Genomic DNA, 21189 nt, shown 5'->3' with positions numbered 1-21189 from the left:
CACCCCCCTGTGTTCTAGCAAGGATCTGAGCAGTGATCTGAGAGGTTCCCAGCTCCTCCAATCAGAGGCCAGGCAGCTCTATGTGAGGCCGGGGCTCCGGAAAGGTCAAGACCCCTAGCAGGCTGGACTAGTGTCAGCAGTGGTGGCTGTGTGGCAGTGTTCCTGCCTACCGCATGGGAGCTATGGGTTTAAGTCCTAGCCGAGGTGACTTGGGGTAAGCTAACAAGAAGTAAAACTTCTTTAAGTGAAAAAGGGCCATTGTGTTTTCTCACTTTCTCCTCCTCCAGGTACTTAGGCCCTATATTTCCTTGTCATTTGACATTTTGTTTTTTGTGCCTTTTTTATATTTCATCTGCTAATATTGTTTGTTCTGCTGTTTGTGTTATATTTTGTTAACCCTGTTTTTTGTCAGTGATTGTAAGTGTCTAACCTTTGTTGAATCCTATCCCCTTGGGGTACTATAGTGTCCACTATACCCTCTGATTTATGCCTGTTATGTTCCCAGTATTAAAAGGGTATATGGTTAAGTCCCCATTAGTGGTCTGGCCCTGCTCTATAGGGGAAGGAGAGTCCCTACACCTCCCACAGCACTTGTGCACTTGCTTTGATCCCTTCAATTGGAGAGGGGGTACCTCCTTGGAGTACTGCCTGAGTTACAAAGGTCTGTCAGCTAGTGAGTGGAAATAGCTGAGACTCCTGTTCTGTCAAGACATGATAATTTCATACAAAGAGTGTTACTGTTTATCACTAGTAAATGTATGGTCTGCTTATGCCATTGGAATCAGGACTAGTACAAGGATCAGTTGGCAGGGGATGGGGGTAGGGGTGGTGAGAAGGAAAGAAGATACAAGAATTAATTACATCACAAATATAACACTGGTTTGAGTACTTTCACAGCACACTGGGGACTGCACTACCAGATCTATGTCCCACATGCTGGTGTACTAGATTGGTGACTGGTCACTACTCTATTTTGGCCAGGGAGCAAGTTAACTTCCTTCTTTGTCAGGTTCCTCCTTGTCATCGTCATCATCCTTCTCCCCCTGGAGATTCTGACGAGCAAATTCCTCTATCACAATGTCCTCCTCACTGCAAAGCAGAACAGAGTATGGTGAGGTTTCAGAACTGGGCCTTTGGTGAAATGCCATCTGCCTTGGCAGCACAGTATGAAAGTCCTAAGGAGGGCAGTGAAAAGGGCAAAGTCCCTTCTCAGACCAAAAGGACCAGGTTCCAGAGTCCTACCATGGACTCAACACCCAGCTAATGCCCACCCTGTTAATACCCGGTCTCAGAGGACTCCTCTGTGCACCTTCCCAGCTCAGGAATGCTTTGTTGCCTCTACACGCTCAGGTTCAACCCAAGGGAACTCTGAACACTTGCAGGTGAAGTTGGTGCCATGTGTCCTGGTAGAACAGTTTTTGGTGTTTTTCATTATTTCCTGCACTGATTACTTCAGCTACAGGACTTCCTGCTGTAAAGAATTCACTGACTGCAATACACCAGATGTGCTGGTGAACAATAAGTAGTTGTTCAATAGGCCTTCTACCAGAAATGGCAATGCTGTTAAACCCAGGACCCTCAGTGAGGCATACATAAACCCCCTGCTTCTAAAGAGATTTCTTAAATCACAGGATTATATCAAGACCCACAAAGTGGACAGAGAAAGTATTAGGTACCTCCTGATAAGAGAGAAGTGCAGAAAGAGCCACAAAACAGATAGGGAAATAAAGAAGAAAAGAAGATCAGCAAGACAGGTTTCAGAATTTCAATAACTCAAAATAACTTAGCAAATTCTGCATGGAATAAAAGACGGACAGATCAGCAAGGTCCTTTTGGCTGACAGGAGGAAATAACCTAATCAGGTCCTCAAAGTCAGATGTTCTTTGGTGTGAAAATGCTTAACAGAGCTCCCCAGCTCTACCTGTCCTCAAAATATTCTGATTTTCATGCATGTCTATGCACATCTCCTGAGCAGCAGCATCTCTCCCCCCCCGTAGCAGCTTCCAGGATGCAACAAGACAAAAACATGGGACTTTCATGGTCCTGCAATGAAGGATCAAATTCCTGGGTGGATGGAATCTGTGGCTTGCATATTGCAGTGCTACAGATGGACTCAGAATGGTGGGATATCTCGGAGGGTGTTTTTGTAACGGAGTTAAACTTTGATTGACACAGATATCTGCCAGCTGTAGAAGTGGGCTTCTACAGTAGAAATGATTTGGACAGATTATCCTGGAGCTAAACAGAATTACCAGGGGAATGCAAGCCTTCATCTTGTAAGGCTAACTCAGCCCGTTGGCATGTGGTGGGATTTGGTGGAATCCTCCTCCTGGGTTTACGTACTGTTGGGATAGTCCTTGAGTGTTTTAATTACTTCCTATGCCAGTTACTATAGCTACAGGATTTACTGCTGTAAAGAATCCATCTGGTCTCTCTGCATACAATTCTACTTTTTTTTTTTTTAGGTTGCAATTTGCTTATAGGCCAGTGTCTTTTGAGTGCAGCTTCCAGCAGCCACTGAACTTCAATGACCTGCAGTCTGCTGGAATTACCGAGAAAACAACAGCAATGGGACAGCTATTGTCTGTGTTCCGAGTTGTGCTGATAGGAGCCAGAGATGGAAATCTGGACTAGCACAGGTCAAATTTACCAGAGCTCCATGCAGCGCATAAACCAATGAACTGAGTCATTGAAAGGAACTCATTCCAGAAAACAATGAAGTAGCGTAAAGATTTGGGTCTTGAACAACAGAGACTTTTGATTTCCACAAAGGGAAGGAAAATCAGAAACCCACAAAATAAAGTGAAACTGCAAAATGTACGCCCTTGCTCAGCAGTGATTTCTCCCGGCCCTCTCTGGTTTCTCATTTTGGCTATAACGTCACACAGTTTCTGTTCTGATGCAAGAATACAAGTCTACAAGGCCTATATCTTTTCATCTCAGATAGTCATGGGATGGCTCCATAACCACACATTGGACTTGGAGCATATTATTTCATCACAGCTGTGTTTGAGTTTACTTAACAATGTTTATAGAAAATGGTAGTATAAACTCCAAAAAGACTTTGTCTTACCTTGGCATGTCTATGGTCCAGTTGTAAATGCACCACAAAGCAGCAAACAAAAATGGACGCTAATTAGTTTGAGACAGACTTTTCAAAAAGCACATATTCTTGGTGTTGATATGTTTCTGCAGGAAGGACACATTCTGAGGCAAAGAACTGAAAATGGCTGCTCTATTTTAGTTGCCTGATTACAGTGGAAGATCAGACATTTCACAGAGTGCAATATTTTGAACATTTTATACCTTCTCTCTCAAACCAAAATCAATACTTTTCCCTCTCAGTGAGTAAGGCTTATGAGAGAAATTTAGATTCAGCGGATGCTTGGCTAATCCCATTGCTTTTACAAACCTGGTTGAGTTTCACATTTAGTATAACTGTTTCCTTTCAATTATGCTAAATAAGCATCAAGTTCAGTTCACAGTCCACCCATTCTTTGTCTTGGGGTTAGTGGCTCAAATCTGCAATTGCAAAATGGGACTAATAATCCCACAAATCACTGGCCTCAGCTCTTGGCTGGCCACAAGATTACCACCCCTACAACTAGTTCCTTCAACACAAACCTATGGCATTGATGTTAAAATGCAACATTCAGTTTTGATGATGATGATGCATCTTCTGCAAACCACGTTTGAAGGAAACAAGATGGTCCTGTCAAAATCTAGAGCTGTGACAACCCCACTGCAAACATTCCCTGAAGCATGTTATAGTTTGCACTTGCTACATGGCCTTACATAGGCAGAACAGGGCTGAAAAGTAAGTGGGAGTAGATCTTATTTCTAAAGCCATGGGTCGCAGTGGACTCTGTAAAGCACAGGCAGTGCATTTTCACATTGCTTATGGTATCAATAGCACACTGTAGAGGCATCATGAGAACCCAGTGATGGCCAGTTTCAGAAAGTGTAGAAGCTCAGTTTAGTATTAGGGTGGGAATAATAGAAGCCTCTCAAGGATTGTTGGACCTTCCATGTTAACCACACAAGAAGCAGGGAGACAGGAGAAGGGTTAACCAAACTGCTTCCCTTGGAGAAGGCTTTAGGTTTTGTTTCTATTTGAGTTTGTTTTCATGAGCTGCTTCAACAGATCAAAAGGGAAAAAAATGTTGTAAGTCTTTTGATGCCCCCCTGTGAACATGCATCTTACTCCTTCCTGCTATTTCTTTCATGGAAATGGTATTGTAACTTAATCACTCACCATCAGCTGGCTTTGGGTGCATGAGAATAAGTGGCAACTCAACACCAACATCACTGAAAGAAAAAACATAGCACTTGAAGGGAAGAATTACACAGGGATAGTCAAGAGGGAAGAGTGTGTTAACTCCCTGGACTTTAAAAGACTGCCATGAGTGTGAATAGAAATACAGCTGTCTCTGTTTTTTTCTTGCTTATAGATCCCTTGCACAGAAACATCCCTCAGTACTTTGCAATAAAAAGATCATTAAAAATATAATAAGCATAATTTAAGTTTAACTTCTGTGAGGCCTGAACAGGGTAGGGAGCAGCTGCATGTTCAGTGTGAAGAATCCCTCAGTTTTCAATGTGGGGGTTCAAAATTCAGCTCAAAGAGTGAATTGCAGAGAGGTCAGACCTCTGAATCATGATTTGGGCTAGACAAGGAACTTCTGCATAATCAAATGTCTCCTCACCTTCCAATAACGTTCTCTTAGTACAAGTTGTTTACTAAATAACCACATTAACAGCCAGGCAAGGAACAAAAGCTCTTATAGAAGAGGATACACCATGCAAGGGATGCAGGACAGCACTATAAAGATTATGTGGGGCTTTGACAATCATATCCACATGTAAAGTGTGAAGGTGTGTGTGTGGCTGGAAGTTGCTCAATATTCATCACTGTAACTGGGCCCCTGTCACCATCCCAATGCCAGGATTCGTGAGGAGGGACTCCATTAGATAACAGTCAATGGACTCATTTTTTACCTTGAAGTGAGATCTCCCAGGATGCTGTGGAAATGAAAGAAAGAACACAGAATTCATCCAAAGAAAAATAAATACAAGTATCATGAAGGAGTAGAAAATAGCATCTTAAGCAGAAGGAGGCTTTTCGTTTTATCGCCATTATCTTGGCTGTGTGATTTCTAGTTGCTGTTGTGGTAGCTAGGTGTGCCAATAGTGGATGTCATATAATGTATCAAGAGTCTCCACTTCTGGGACAACAACCAGGTGTGGAAAGGTCACTGGAGACTCAGCTGAGCAGCCAGACAGTATTCCTTTTCCCAGTTGGCACAGTTTCAGCGGATCATGATTAGGGCTGTCTGAAAGAGTGGGACAGAGCAATAGATGGCATTTCTATAAGGACCAGGTATCCACCTCAAGAGGCCTCTTGCTATCCTCCTGTTCTAAGAAAGGATGACAGGCATTAGAGGATGCTGTATAATAAATGTGAGGTTCAGGGGCATAAACGGGGACATGACCTGTGAGTGAAAGTGTAGAGAATCCAAGGCTCATATTCAGATTAGATTTCACATATAGAATGGATACCATGAAGATGGGGCAACACCTGGTTACCCCAAGGTTTGGTAGGGTATAAGGTGGTCCAATGATAAACTAAGAAGCCCAGGTACTGAGCTATTTCCTTGGATATTGTTACTTCATCACCTGTGTGTTGCTGTTACTGGTGGCAGTGGTGTTGTGGTAGCAATCAGAAGTCTCAGACGTGGACCAGGACCCCAGTGAGCTGTGTGCCAACACAGAACCAAAGAACAGTCCCTGCCCCAAGAAGCTCCCAGTCTAAGTATCAGAATGAGGCTCACCCTCCTCTGGATACCACCAAGGTGACCTTCACATTGTAGGAGACCAGGATCCCCAGGACCTCTTTCTCCATGCCAGGTCTTAGGCTACAAGAAACAGCAGAGAAGGACTGTCAAAAAAGCACTCTCTGGTATATGATATGCCAGATCAGTAAAGTGGGCCTAGTTCACAGCTTTCTGAGACAGGTGTCAGTCATCCCTACGCTGCCACACTTGCTTTAGATCCATCATGTTCATAGTGCCCCATCTTGCAGACAGTCAACTGTGTGTGTAGCAGTACACAATGAAGTGAGTGTGTAACAGCACACAGTGATACTGCAGAACAGGCTGGGGAGAGAAGAACAGCACACCTAACAGAGGCTGTGGAAGAGTTTCTAGGGGGTGAACATAACTGCCTCAGCTGGAATTTAATCTCAGCACTAGAGTTTATGCACTTGCTTTCATGTAGAGTGCTGCAGGCTCTTTTAAAGGGCATGGTCAGGATCATGGGTTTATACCTCATCATGAATCAGTGGGTATCTGTACCCATCACAGAATCTCCTGATTATCCAGCATGACTAAATCTCAGCTCAGGAGCATCTTAGAAACAGAAACACAAAGAGCAACTCAGACCAGGACTGACTGAGGAGCATTGCCATGTGGTGGGACCCTGTGTGGGAAGAGCAGCAGTGGGGGCTGCACTGGAGAAGTTTCTCTCTGGCCTCTAGACACTGATAAGACAGGCAAAGAGAGCAAAGAATAAGCAGTGGTGGCAGGGAGGAGGTCCATCTCTTACATGGTGCTGGAGGCCAGGTTGGTGTCCCCATGCTTCAGTTTGCCATCGAGTGCCAGGCCACGCTGCTGACGGTTGGCCGCTAGGGTGGGGGTCACTGTGTAGCTTTTGGAGACGGTGGAATTGGCAGCCACCGTTTCACTGCAAGTGTGCAGAGAAGAAAGCTTAGAACAGCTGAAATGTTGGAAACCTGGGATCCTGAGTAGCCTGCTGCTGTGCCACAGAACAGCCAGTGATTGTAGCCCCGGAGCAACTGTGCTTGGGCTGGATCAGGCTACAGCCCCTGAGTGACCCACTTTCCCCCCTTGCAGCTTACATCCCCCCTCCCTACGTCCCTCCTTTCCTTGTTCCCAGTGCCCTTCCTTTTACCATCCTTTCACCCTTTTCCCCTCAATCGATACCTCTTCTTTTACAAAGGAACATAAGAATGGCTAGACCAGACTGGCCTGGACCCATCTCTAACAGTGGCCAGCATCATACACCCAAGAGGAAGGCATAAGAATCCCTGCAGGGGGGCAGTTGTGTGATAATCTGCCCTCTGGCCATTTCCACCTAAACCCCAGTTAGATGCTGGCTAATGCTGGGTGTGGGGGGCTGATATCTTTTCCAAAACTCTTACTTGGTTTTTCAGTATTTACTATATATGATACTTCTATTTTCACCCATCAGGATGTCCCTTCCTACCCCCTCTCATTCCCTGTCACTCTTATCACATTCCTCTTCCTTCAAGGAGAAAAGGACTTGCCTAAAGTCACCCCCAGCAGGTAGAGCTAGGAGGAGACCCCAGGTTTGTCTGAGGCCTGAGCCACTTCCCAGTTCCCCTCAGGTCCTCCCTAGACCTAGAGGATCTTAAGCTGTAACCGAAGCAACGTCATCTCTTCTCTGCTAGCCAGCCAAGTTCAAGGGATAGCACCTGCTACTGCCTCTTACTTACTTTATCTCTTCATTACATACAATCTTGGTATATTTGTCCAATGAAAAAAGAACCACATCTGTGATCTGCTCCACTGATGAGAGAGAAAGAGAAAACAATGTTATCACAGTAATGACATCAGCTACTGTGTGTGGGCATGCACACACACCTTCCTTTTTTCCAGGGCTTTTGAAAGCAAGGGGAAGTTCCCAGAGATTTTCCTAGTTAGTCCACATGGAGCATGACACATGGAGTGCAAGCCACTTGTCCCCTATATCTCATCCACCCCCATCAGCCTGAACTCAAAGAAAAACATAAGAACTACAGGACAAATCATGGCTAATGAAACTATCAACTCTAATGTAGCCCTCAAGTTGAGTGTGGTTCTCTCTTATATACACTGGTGTCCATCAGGAATAACACCACTGCAGTCAAAGAAACTACAATGGCAAGAAAATGGTCCAAGTAAGGAAATCCAGGTTCCTGGTTTCACTTAGGTCAGTAAAAAAAGAAGAGGAGAAGAGGTGAGGCCTTCGGGCTTGCTGTCCAGACAGCATGGCTCACATATTGATGGGGCATGGAAGAAGTGAGATTTAGAGCCCACAGGTGCATTTATTTATACAATCAGAACCCTGAGGAGTTTTAAAGGTTCATGTGTAGGGCATGTGCAAGGTGGAGGATGAAGGGCAGGGTGGAGGAGGATGAATGTGGGATGTGGGAGCAGGCAGGACTGCAGCAGGGAAAACATTCAGCTGAGGCCTGGGGGGTGCATTGTACCTGTTATTTTAATTTTTTTCACAATCTTGGATGTGGCGTTGTTGATGTTAACATTGACACTGATTGGGTCACCATGGTAATAGATCTGCAATCACAATGGGGTTGGTTATGTTGTGAGCTGCTGAACTTGAAATAGCCAAGTGTTATGCACCCAACCAGGTGCTCACGTTGTAGTGATTGACAGGCACCGAAGTAAGGACTAAAATAGACCTGGAGAGGTTTGTGGCATGAAACATGAGGATGCTGGGACCCACAGGAAATGCATATGCAACATGTAACAAGACCTTTCCCTTTCCATCCACGGAGAAGGAAGAAATCATGCTCAGCCAGAGTTCCAAACCCCTCCTGACCCTCAGGTTTGTTAAAAAGGGGCTGTTTCCTGGCAGCAGAAATTTAGATACAGAAGATAAATCCTCTGTATTCTCACTAACCCCCCTTAAGAGTTACACAAGGGTGAAACAGCTTTTCCAAGGTCCAGGCTGGGGTGAAGCTCCCGATTTGTTTGCAGACCAGTGACAAATGCTGTGAGGCTCTTCAGAGAGCACTAAAGACTCTTGAGTCCCAGGGGAAATCTTGCTAACCCCAAATCAGTCCCTGGGATCAGAATGTTGCTAAGGCCCAGATGTGGAGCTCTGGCCTCCAGAATATGAGACACAAAGAGTCTCATAGTTCAGGAGACTTGGCAGCTAGGGAGACTCAGTCTCAGAGGCTCTGTTTCCTAGCTCAGTATTTTTGCTGTAAACAGTCTACAGCAGCCAAGGGAGAGGGCAGCATATGCCAGGCTCTGAAGGAAAGGAAAAGCACCCAGTACTAAGAGTTCAGGAGTATCTCTCTATGATGTGCAGCAGGCTGCAGGGGCAGACTCCGTGCAGGTGTACCAACCTCTTTATCCAGCGAGGCCTCAAGGTACAGTGGCTTGTCAGACATTATGAACTGCTTAGTAGTCTCTGCCTTTGGGGCTGGACCCAAGTTCAGTGGAGCAAACTGGACTTTTCGGATCACCAGCCTCACTGAATTCCTGCAGGGATGAGAAGTGACCAGGCCCTGAGGCATAGCACAGAGACAGGAGAGGATTGGGTCTCCCCAAGGGAGTCCACCCATAACAGCCCTCCTGCTCCAGCTTGATCTATAAGAATGAAGGAAAGCAGGCAGAGTCTTCCCTTCTTTCTGACCTCTGGTGTCAGGTACAAACAACAGTCTGTTCTTAAGAGGCATCAGAAATAAAAACAGGGGCTTAAATCAAAAAGCACAAACCAGGACTGAGGCAGACCTCAGTTAGAAGTGCAAATCCAAGGTGAGCCCTTTGCAGGGATGTGACCTTGGAAGAGACTTGGTCCTTTTGCCTCAGAAGCACAAGAAAAGGAGAGAATCCTCTGGAAATACCTCTTGTGAATTTTCTCCTCCAGATTTTCAGCACAAAATCCTTTGACTTCAAAGTCCACTCCGCAGGCCTAAAGGAAATATGTGCAGTACAGAGGTTGTTGGGCCAGGGCCTGAGGGGGGAGTTTCCCTCAACTTCCCTCTGGGATGAAAAGCACTCATGGTTATACTTATTCACATCTCCTCCCCATCCTAGTAGTGGGTATCTGCCCTTGGGAACAAGCTTGCTCTGCTAGCTGCCTGTGTTGCTCTCTTAACTCCAGCAGGGAATTGTTGGAGCCTCCAGCTGGGGGCAGCTGTTCTAAATCCATCTGACCATCTCTATGTCCTTCTGAACAACAGGGAGTATGAAAGGAGTCTGAGACAGTAACTCACCTTTCCAACATCATCTGGCCCTGGCTGGAGAGTGACTGAGCAGGGCAAGTTGGTTGGAATCTAGAGAAAGGAAATCTTTATCAAAAACACCAAACTGCACCCCCAGCTGGTTCTGACCAAGTTCCTTCTCCACTTCCCCAAGGAAAATCCTGACTCCATTTTCCCACCAGCATAGGGAGCCCTGCATTGATTCATAGATGCTAAGGTCAGAAGGGACCTCAACAGATCATCGAGTCCAACCCCCTGCCTGGGCAGGAAAGAGTGCTGGGGTCGAATGACCCCAACCAGATGCCTATCCAACCTCCTCGTAAAGACCCCCAAGGTAGGGGATAGCACCGCCTCCCTTGGAAGCCCATTCCAAATTTTGGCCACCCTTACCACGAAGAAGTTTTTCCTGGTATCCAGCCTAAATCTGCTCTCTGTCAGTTTGGGACCATTGCTCCGTTACCCCAAGAGGCGCCCTGGTGAACAGAGCATCTCTGATTTCTTGCTGCAGCCCCCTAATGAATTTGTAGGTGGCCACAAGATCACCTTGCAGCCTTTCTAAGGCTGAAGAGGTCCAGGTCCCTTAGTCTCTCCTCATAGGGCTGGACCTGTAAACCCTTAACCATACGAGTGGCCCTCCTCTGGACCCTCTCAAGGTTATCCACATCCGTCTTAAAGTACAGTGCCCAAAACTGGACGAAGTACTCCAACTGCAGTCTGACCATCCAACTGCACTCTGACTGCAGTCTCCAAATGCCACATAGAGGGGAAGTATCACCCCCTTGGTTCTTTTTGTCATGTATCTGCTGGTGCATGATAACGCGCAGTTAGCTTTATCACACTGGATGATTTATCACACTGACGACTCAAGTTCATCTTGATAGAGCAGAGGATATCAGCAGGAGTTATGCTCTTGACTTAGTTGCCACAGATCCTGTCTCATTTTATTGGGCACACAAATAGCTACTGCTTCACAGCCCCAGAGCATTTGTGTAGAGCAAGAAATGGCGCTTCACTCTTACTGGAAGAGCCCTGCAGTCCAAGTAGTTCCTACCTCAAAAGTGAAAGGGTAAGCATTCTCGCCCAACTTCTTCATCAGCTTTTCCTGCAATGGACTGAGGGTTGCTGGTGCCTGTTTTGGCACAGAAGGATAAATCTGAGTGGCCATGGCACAGATATCCTTCCTGAAGCTCAAACCAATAACATCCAGATCATCTCGGCCATAGCGGAATGCACATGTCAGGGTCACAAACACTGGAGCCAGTGCAGGAGAGATGGAAATTAGAAGAGAAAAGGGTTAGGGAAAACAAAAGAGTGAAGCAAAAAGAAGGAATGGAGACAACAGAAGGGCAGGTGGATTAGATGGGCTGAGGAGGCAGAAGACACCATATTTAACAACTCTTCAGAATTAAAAACAAAGTCATACGAGCAGAAACCCGACCCAATCTGATTCAAATCACACAAGCAGAAACTTGACCCAGTTTTCTAGGGCTACGTTTCTAAAGCTCAGTCTAGAGCTAGGAAGATCCATTAACTTGTTTCTTCTAGGCTCTTATACCTTCAGAATCAGTTCCTCAGACAGAAGAAGGGAGGAGAGGAGAAAACAAGAGAGAGGGGGCTTCTTTTCATTAGCAGCTTTGAACTAGGAGACTCACTGGACTGCCAGCAGGCATTTGACAATCACATGTGCTAAAAAATAGCCCATTGCATCACTTTTAAGATCTTCTCATTACAGCCTCAATGCCTGTGTCTTGTTAGTACAGAAATGTACCTTTTCTATCCTTCAGATATTCTGGATCAATCAAGATGACACCATCTACAAGGAAGCACACAAAGCACAGGCAAGGTCAGCTTTTACAGGAGGAGGGAACTTGCCAGGGAGGTTGCAAGTGCTGGAAGCATCCTTCTAAAAATACAATTTACCTATAAAATTTAGTCACCAAAATGATCTCCTTTCTCCATCTCTAAAAACAAAAGCTCTGTCATATTGGAACTGCATGTTAAAGAGCTTATGACACTTCCTAAAATGCTCTCAAAAACATAGTGACATGTTTGCTCTGGGAGTCTAGATTTTTCTGCCTCTAGGCCTTTGCCTTTTATTACAGACATTTGCAGGAAGTGGAGATAATTGCCTCTCACAGGTTTAACTTCTTCCTATTGGTTATTCTGATAGGAATAAACTACATACTGTGGTTCTGGCCCCTAAAAACGGTCTGTGGTTGAACAGCCAACTACACAGCAATGAGATGCAATGGCATATGTAAAGGATTCTGGCTTACAAGGTGAAGATAAAGTTACTCACCTACGGGTTCTACATAATCAACATGATCCACAAAATCTCTCTTCCCCAGGTAGATGGAGAGCTGGAAGCAGTGTGAAGTGGAAGAACAGAAGCAAGGACAGAAAATAAACAGGTTATTGTTTTCTACTCAGTCCCTGGCAGTTCTCAAGCATGTAGCCTTGGCTGGGATTACTGCTTGGAGCTCTGATTGATTATCCAATTTAGCAGAAGAGCTTTCATCATTTAAAAGGGGGTCTCACTATAGCTGAAGAAAAGTTCTTTCCTGGAAAGGGAAGCATTGCAGTAACATGGTGGCAGGGGCATTAGGAGGAGAATGAGAGGGAGTTCAAAGGGAAAGAAAATCTCAGTGCACCCAGTATGGGTGCATGATGATGGCTCGAAAATGATATTTAGAGGTTTGATTTTGGTAACTGGTTTGTAGGTAAAGTAGATATGCATTAGAGCAATTATCTAGGGGAACAACAAGAGTTAATTGCTTTGTAAAAGTCTGTTTGTGACACAGTTTCTTTCAAAGCCCACCGTGTCTGAAGCCAACAGACACACAGGCTGGGAAATTGAAGACATGTACCACACTGTTTCATATCATAAATAGCATACCCAAACAGAGATACGGGACTCTGCAGCATTGGTGCCATGTCAGAGTGCCCAACTGCAGAGCCCTGTGGGATTACTGGTTTTGGTAAACAGACCAAATTAGGATGCCTGGCAAATAACCAAATTAAGATGCGTGCATGTGGTGGATTTGTGGGAAACAAAAGAATATGCTGACAGGACAGAATGTGGACAATATGATGACCACAGGGAGACCAATCAACAATGCCCAGAAATGAAGAGTCATGAGAGAAGAGAAAGAATACAAAAGGAGTGATTTCAGAACACCAAAGGGTCCCCGAGAGGGGAACCCAAGGCTGCCATGGACAGATGGCACAGCAGCAGCCCATCTCACCCACTCCACTGAGTGGGCGGGCCTCGGCATTCAACCTCCAGGCTGCTGACATCTGACATTCAAGAGAGAACCTCAGGGTGAAGCTTGCATACTGGCCAGACACCTTCTGTCTGTGATAGCTCTAGTACTGGTAGATCTAGAATCAGGGAATAGGGGGTTATTCTGTTTGCCTTGCCTGCATTATTCTTATTTGCTATCACTCTGTATCGATAAAATTTGCCTATTATCAAATGGAGAAGTCATGGTCAATCTGAGGATTTGGGTCCTCCCAGAACAAGGTATCTGGTGCCAACACAGGGTGCTAAATCCAGTGCCAACACGTGGGGTGCAATATGAGTACATTCACCCACGTGGAGCCTTTGACATGTATGTGCCTACCAACCTTTTTTAGCAGCACCCAAATAAATTAGATACCGTTTGGCCCAACACATGGAGTATCTTGGGATATAGACTTCCACAGCCCACTAGGAATTCCTACACCCAGCCTGGACTTACCTTTGCATTGGGGCTGGTTTTCTTAAAGACTCTGAGAAGGAAACAAACACAAAGACATGAGAAAAGTGTGTGACAAATTTGAGTATTCCTGCAGCCTGGTTCCTTCCAAAGTGTGGACTTCAGAGAAAGGAATCAGGGGGAAATCTGTTCACCCAGGAGGAAGGAGGGAGTTGGGGACTGAGGCTGGTTTTGGAGCCTGCATAACATCAACCTGAGGTAGGGTAAGCAGGTACTTTCACAATCTCTAGGGGGACAGTTCCTAGCCTGCTCAGGCCCCAAACCTGCATGCTCAGACCTTCCTGATCTGTTCCTGCCTGGTGCAAATTCAAGGGCTGTGGGAAGGGAATATGATGTTCCCTGAGCTCTCAGTGTCGTGGGTTTCTCTGCCTACCACCTGAGCAGAATATTCCTGGTGTGGAGGAGTGGTAGGTGTGCTGTTGTCACAGGTCATATTTTAAGGGCAGGTGAGAAAAACACTGAAGTGCCAGGTGAGATGTTAGTTAGAGAGCAGCTCCCTGAAGACAGGCAGGCCAGCATGTGTATTTCCTTTCCTCAGAAAGCATGAACCACACAGCACTGCTCTGATCCCTCAGGTCAAGCTGCTGCACTTCCTCATCTCTGTCTATGTGTTGGCACTGGGAGCACAAAGCCCCCTGCATGATGGGGAGCTGCTACCACTGGTCAGATCTGGGCAGGAGCTGGGATGTTTGAGTAGGGAGGCCAGCGGCTTGTGTTGGGCTGGCAGTTCCTTTGATCCTATCTTATTGGCTTCTGGCCCAGACACAGAAGGGTTAAAGTTACCATGACATCCTCACCAGCAGAGGCTGATGCTAGGATGATGAAGTGGCTTTCAGTGTCAATCCCATTACTGTAATCCCACCTTCCGGTGCTGTTCAGCACAAACATTAGGTAATGCCTTCCCACAGATGCAGGCTGAGCTCTGGGCTGGAGCATGGGAGCACTTGTGTAATACTGGTAGCTAACATTACTTGAACCTGGCAGAAACATGGTTAGGCCAAATGTGGTCAAGGTCCCTGTCGCTCACAGCTAAACTCACACATGCATGAAGTTCCTGCCTATCCCTGACAGAAACACAGAAAGACATGTTCTAGTCCCATGTGGAGACAGAACCAAAGGCAGCCCGGTGGCATTGCAGCAGAACTGTCCCAGGAAGGAGCTGAGAACATGCTGTGACAGGCATACACACACCAGTTGCCACTTAGCTGGATGGGATGATGGCATTTGGCCTTGACTTCTGGCAATCATCTTTCAATCACGTGCAGTGGCAGCTGTTCACACAGGCCTCTCTCACTCTGGATCACAGCAGTTCAAGATCTTAATTTACCTTTTCTAAATTAACAGCAGATGGTTTCATTTCTCCACTTGCACAACAAAATCCAAGATCCTCTAAGATCTACTGGGGCACGAAGACTAGAAAGCTTGATAGCAAACATGTCTGTATGTGCTTGTTTATGTTCAGCTGTATACAGACCCAAAAAAGGAAAAGATAAGAATATGTATGCTGGCATATGTGCATGCACTTGGGAAGGAAGACTGAGTGAATGTCTGCAGAACACAGTGATCAGCAGGACAGGGCTTTACACACCTAACTGTTGACTTCTGAGCATGGGCAGAAGCCTCCCAGTCTGAGCAGCTGGGTGCCTCACTGTTGTCTGACTTCTGTGGTGGTCCAGACAGAAGAAGCAGTAGCCCCTGCACTTTTCCTAAATCCCCAGAGGGAACCAATCCCTGCTCCCCTCAACTATTTATTAATGTACATTAACCAGTCATTGGAAAGAACCAGAAATAGTCCTGAAAGTGTGCCTGGATCTCAGGGATGCCCTCTCCCAGCTGAGTGCCCTACCCACCAGAATCCAGAGCCAGACTCCCTCTTGCTTGCTCTCCTGGCCTGAAGACCATTGCCTTCTCGGATGCAGAGTGGCACAGCTTCAACAGGAAGGTGGAGGGTGGTCTCCTGGGAAGTGGGAGATGTGAGTTTGAATCCCTTCAGGCTGAGGAGGGCTTAAAGTTTAAACCCAGGTGTCACAGGTACTGTCAAGTGTCCTGATCACTAAGCTATTATGTCAAAAGTAGACAGTGGGACCACTGTTGCACTCATTTAAGTACCTGCCTCACAAGAGGACTCTGGATCTTGCAGCGAAGGAATTGTTTAATGTGTGTAGCCCTGGGTCAGGTGCCTCAGCTCTGGAGAGGCTGAGAGTTCAGATGCAACCCTGTGCTTTGTGTTTCCTATTGGCAAGTTCTCAAAAGCCCCCTGATAATGGTCCAGGCTTTCTGAGTGGTCCTTCAAAGGCACAGGGAGGCCAGGGTACCGTATCTTTTTCACTGAATCAAGCTTTTGGGGCCAGGCAGATGACTTTTAGGTCTGCTGAAGTGTAAACTAAAAGTACCTAAGAAGCCAATCTGGATTTGCCAAAATGCTGCAGACTAAGTCCAAAGTGGTGAGATTTCATACCAAATGTCTTGCGCAAAATGGAGATCGCACCAAGCTGGAGTGAGAAAAAGCAGCAATATACACTCCATCCCATCCACTCACTACAGGACCCACGCTGCCTTCCCGTGTCACAGGAGAAGAAAAGAAATGCTCTTACTTGGATCTGTCTGCCATTTCAGATCAGTTGTCACACTGCAGGGATTCTGTAGAAGAAAACAGTAGGGTTAGAAACCTAGAGACACCCAGTCAGCAGAGTGAGGTCCAGTATTTGATCAAGATGTTATGATTAATCACAGTTTCACCACAAAGAATCTCAGGCTATCCCTGCATTGAGCCTCTTCTGTTTCTCAGAGCAGAGGATCAGGCTATGAGTGGTGTTTCTAGCTCAGGTTTGGTCTCAGTTCCCTTTGATCTGGAGAGGTTCAGACCTGTAGAGGTTCATGCATCACTGATGTGAGACTGTGATTCTAGAACATATACATAACCCGAGTTGGAAACTGACCAACCCCCAAACTCCTACTCACTGTGTTGGAAGGTTGTAAGTAAAATACAGAGGAAACGTGAAAGTGATACAAGAAGCAGAGAAAATGTTACAAGAGAAAAAGGAGAACTGCCTACAACCTCCTGGTGACCACAGGGCTGGGAAAGCGTGACAAAGAATTAAACTGTTTGAGGAGCTACAGTTGTATGCATGTCTCATTTGCAAGCAATCTGCTGTCAAGAGAATGTTTTAGGATGAAACTGCTGATACTGTACTGTCACCAGCCTTTGAAGGGGAGCTGGAAGCAAAAGTTGAAAGAGGGCAAGGCCAATGCGTATGGAAGTTAGTAATTCCAAACGACCTTACAAATAGGAGTCTTTAAGCAAAAACCAAAAATGGGCTTCAACAGATAGACCCTTCCAGAGGCCCTGTTCTTTTCTGACAGGATACTAGTAACTCTCATTGGAGTCAACGGAAGGTACAGATGGTCTGCACCAGTAGAAATCAAACCCTGGCTTATTTCGGTCTGAAAAACCAAGGAATAAAGAATCTAGAATTAAGCCACTTCTGCAATTGTTCTCCTTAACCTCTCTGCAGCTGGTTTCCCAGGGGAATAATAAGCTTGTGCCTCTTTGTAAAATACTGTGAAATCTCTGAAAGAAAGGTGCTATTTAAGGCCTAAGTCACATTCATTGTTTCTCTCTAACAGCACAGAAATAGAGCAGGTGAGATGCACTTTATCCTGGTGTTTATGGGAAATAATTTCTCCCAGACTTTGCTTTGAACTCTTTCATAATTAATCCCTTATCCTTCCACCACTCTCTCACCATCCATCCATCCCCACAGCTTAATTCCAGGGGCTATAGGAACCCAGTTCTGGATCCTCCATCTTTACCAAGGAACAGTTTGATGGCAGATAAGCTCTCAGCATACACATCCTAAGTGATTATTAATCATGAGAGACAACTTCAGAAAAAAACAGTACTGCAATTTAGGGCCCACAAGAAGCACATTCTGGCTTTGCCTAGATCAGCCAAAAACCTCCTGCTTGGGGCTGGGACAGTCCATGGTGATCTCTCAAGTACCTGCATGAGTTTTATCCGTTTAAACTCAGCATGGAGAATTAAACTGTAAAGACCTCACTTGTAATCGGCTGATTTGCAGGGAGCTTAGACAGGAGGAGCTCAGCTTCTTAAACTTACATAGCCCTGGTACTGTGATTTTAGTGGGGCTTACACTAGTGAGATACGAGTCCAGGCAGAGTGGCTAAGCTGGGTGCATGTAGGCAGAGAGTCCTTTTATGCAACCATACTGAAACCAAAAGCAAAATAAACCAACACTGAAGGGGAGGGAAACCGCTTACCCCCTAGGGAGGCAGGTGCTTAATTTCAGCAACAGGCTGTGCCTTGAAGGCCCTATGGAATAGCTCCTTGGTTTTGAAACACAGACATCTGGGAAAAGAGGGCAGGTTTCTTGGACTACAAGGATGGTGGTAGGCATTATGGCTGTGTGAAGCTTTGCCAGCTGTTTTGTTTCAATTCTGTTTTGACTCGTTTTGAGCTTGAAACAGTGAAATTGAAACAAAATGAAGGGCTTTAATACAGCCTTAAAACAAAATGAGGCCAGTCAAAATGTTTTGAAAGTTTTGAAACGTTTTGAATTTTGAAACAGCCTGGTGGTGGGAGGCAGGGAAGAGCCAGGGCTGCACTCCGAGGGCTCCACAGCCCCACGTGACTCAGCCCAGCAGGGAGCACAGCCCTGGCTCTGCCCACCTCCCACCACCAGGCTGCACTTTGTGGGGCTGGCAGAGCTGATCGGAGCACAGCACCAGCTCTGCCCACCTCCTGCGGCCAGGCTGTGCTCCGATCGGCTCCGCCAGCCCCATGGAGCCCAGCCGGTGGCGGGCGGCGGGCAGAGCCAGGGCTGCGCTCTGTCTCCCACCATCGGGCTGAGTTCCACGGGGCTGGGACCTGAGCCTGGTCAGGGGAGGCGAAGTGCAGCCCTGGCGCTGCTCTCCAGTTCCCTTCACTGGTCTCAGTTCCATGGGGCTGCGAGCCACTGGGAGCTATTTACCCTGGGCTCCACACGAGAGCCAACCCGAGGACGGTGCCGGGCCCGGGGCAAATCAGCTCACGCGGAAACCCACTGCCACCTCAGGATCAGGGCAGGGGCAGGTCCCCACACGAACTGATTTTCCCCAGGCTCCGCACCAGAGCCAACCTGAGCAAGGTGCCGGCCTCGGGGCAAATCAGCTCGTGTGGGGACCCACCTCCACCCCGATCCTGGGGCAGGGGCAGGTCCCCACAAGAACTGATTTGCTCCAGGCCTGCCTGCTGCTGGCCCCAGGCAGTAGCGCCAGCCTCCCATGATCCGGGAGGCAGATCGGGGCCCACACCCCTGGGAACAGTTCGACACAGTCCACACAGCCCTCCCAGGGGTGTGGGCGAGCACTTTATCCGCCTGCCAGATGACAGGAGGCTGATGCTGCCAGCTGGGGCCAGCGGCAGCACCAGTCTTCCTGGCACTGGCTGCGAAATAGCCTATAGGCGAAATGTCAAAACGGCATCGAAACAGCAAAAGAGTTTTGACGAAACGAAACAGAACAGTGCTTTCGAAACAAAATGAAACTCAAAACAAAACACTGTGCCAGTGTCGAAGCAGAAGGATGCTGTTTCACACAGCCCTAGCAGGCTTGTCATCCTTGGGGCAGAGGGACAGGAAGAAGAGGAGGTTATCTTGTCCATTCCCCAGATGGAGACGAGGCACAACTCTGACAGCCCGTTGGCTGAGCGTGTAGTGAGAGTTAGAGGAAAGAATGAAGAAAGAAGCTTAGAGATGAAATGAGTGAAGTCTCTCCATTATTTCTCCCAACTCTGAGAAGAGCAGGGTTTCCCCCCAGAGTCTGATAATACCTCATGGCTTGTTTAGGTTGGGGGTGTCCCCTGCTCTAGCATATTGGCACTTGTGCTCTCTGGTTTCTCTGCCATCTAGCAGCCAGTGTCTATGAAGGACTTCAGAGGTTCAGGCTGGCAACTCCCCCTTTGCTCTCTGAGGATATAACAGTGCAGCCCACCCACCTGGCACCTACTCATTATTAATAATACTCCTTCTCAGTGCTTTATAAGACCCAAAAGATCACCCCATTCTCGTCTAGAGAGCTCACAAGCCAACCATTCAGTGCAAATGGCTTTCTCCCAGATGGGACAGAACTGGCCCCTCCGTCTCCCAGTTTTTTCAAAGAAAATGATCTTCCAGCAGAGAGAGGTCTTACCTGTGAGGGGAGTGTTCAGATCTCACCTCTTCTGCTGGCCCTTCTCTTGTCAGGTTATTCTGAGGCTTCCTCTCTGTTCCGAGGCTTCTTATGCTTCCCTGCTAGTCCCTCCCCTAGTGCCTTGCCAATAGTGCTTCGCTGGGGATGTGAGATGTGTGTGTTCCCTGGGAAGTATTTTGAGGCTTGAATCCTATTAGTTTATTACCTGGAGGACTTGGTAAATAAGAGTGGACTATAAATAATGTGGGCTGGAGCCCTGAGAAAGCAGATTAAAGAGATTGAAAGAGTAGGTTTAAGGCCAGAGGTGATGGTAATTTGGATGGATACTTTGCTTTTGGACAGCTGAAGTTACAGCTGAAGCTGGCACAGGGCTGGGAGGCTGTTTCCACAATTCTTCAAAAATTATACTATGTCATTAGGAAACTCTGTTTCCAAAGCTAACACAATGAGGAGGACTGAGGAGCAATCTGAGGACAGGAGAAGTTGTCAGAGCAAAACAGACATAACTTAATGGCCTTTCTTTTTTCCTTACACCCTTCCTGTTCCCAAAGGTGACCCTAGTCTGAGGCGAGGTAGAGGTCTGCTGCTTCATTTCAGACACAGGAGCCCTGTGAGGGGTCTAGTGTAGACTTTTTTCAGGGGCAGGCCCTCAAGGGAGGGCAGTGGGTAGGGGTATGGGTGGGAGAGCGGTGCACAGGCATGAGGATATGCAGTACGAACTGTGTAATGGGTTTTTAGTGTGCTTTGATCTGCAAAGTGAACCACAGGGCCCACTTGGCAGAGCACTGGAGCTGGAATTATATATGTGTGTGTGTGTGTGTATGTGTGTGTGCGCGCGCGCACGACATATACACATATATATTTTGCAAAAAAAAACAGAGAGAGAGAGAGAGGAACAACAAAAGCATGGATTTATTAGGGGGAGATCATGTCAGACCAACCTGATTGCCTTCTACGATCAGGTCACAAAGGCCATGGATGCAGGTGTCACGGTGGATGTAGTCTTTCTGGACTTCAGCAAGGCCTTTGACACCGTCTCTCACCCCATCCTAGTTAAAAAACTAGGTGACTGTGGCATAGATGCCTACACAGTCAGATGGATTGCAGATTGGCTGAGGGGTCGCACTCAGAGGGTGGTGGTGGATGGGTCATACTCGACCTGGGGGGAGGTGGGTAGCGGAGTCCCCCAGGGCTCGGTCCTGGGGCCTG

At 46.8% G+C, this 21189-nt stretch overlaps 1 protein-coding gene across 1 annotated transcript; it reads right to left on the bottom strand.

Moving 5' to 3' along the window:
• Positions 1 to 656: 656 nt before the first annotated feature.
• ARR3 (arrestin 3) lies at positions 657 to 20284 on the bottom strand. Its single transcript, XM_019521118.1, has 17 exons — positions 19981 to 20284; positions 16386 to 16431; positions 13774 to 13804; positions 12333 to 12393; positions 11802 to 11846; positions 11085 to 11284; positions 10046 to 10105; positions 9674 to 9741; positions 9173 to 9308; positions 8291 to 8375; positions 7535 to 7607; positions 6604 to 6741; positions 5832 to 5915; positions 4999 to 5022; positions 4256 to 4308; positions 3074 to 3083; positions 657 to 1089 (listed from the first exon to the last, which is right to left on the bottom strand). Exons 2-17 carry the CDS (start codon positions 16400 to 16402, stop codon positions 990 to 992), a joined length of 1185 nt encoding a protein of 394 aa, XP_019376663.1. The 5' UTR covers positions 16403 to 16431; positions 19981 to 20284; the 3' UTR covers positions 657 to 989.
• Between the last annotated feature and the right edge of the window lie 905 nt (positions 20285 to 21189).

This window comes from Gavialis gangeticus, unplaced genomic scaffold, assembly GCF_001723915.1.
Source record: "Gavialis gangeticus isolate Ggan-Ray unplaced genomic scaffold, GavGan_comp1, whole genome shotgun sequence".
Lineage (NCBI taxonomy): Eukaryota > Metazoa > Chordata > Crocodylia > Gavialidae > Gavialis > Gavialis gangeticus.
Note: the sequence above shows the minus strand (reverse complement) of the source record. Positions and strands in the feature narration are given on the sequence as shown.

What these genes read in the sequence shown, in the direction of transcription:
- ARR3 (XM_019521118.1), bottom strand. An exon ending in AACCTGGCCTCCAGCACCAT is followed by an intron (nt 5,916 to 6,603) that starts GTAAGAGATGGA and finishes TGTTTCTTGTAG; the next exon opens with CCTAAGACCTGGCATGGAGA. An exon ending in CTGGGAGATCTCACTTCAAG is followed by an intron (nt 4,309 to 4,998) that starts GTAAAAAATGAG and finishes TTTTTCTTTCAG; the next exon opens with TGATGTTGGTGTTGAGTTGC.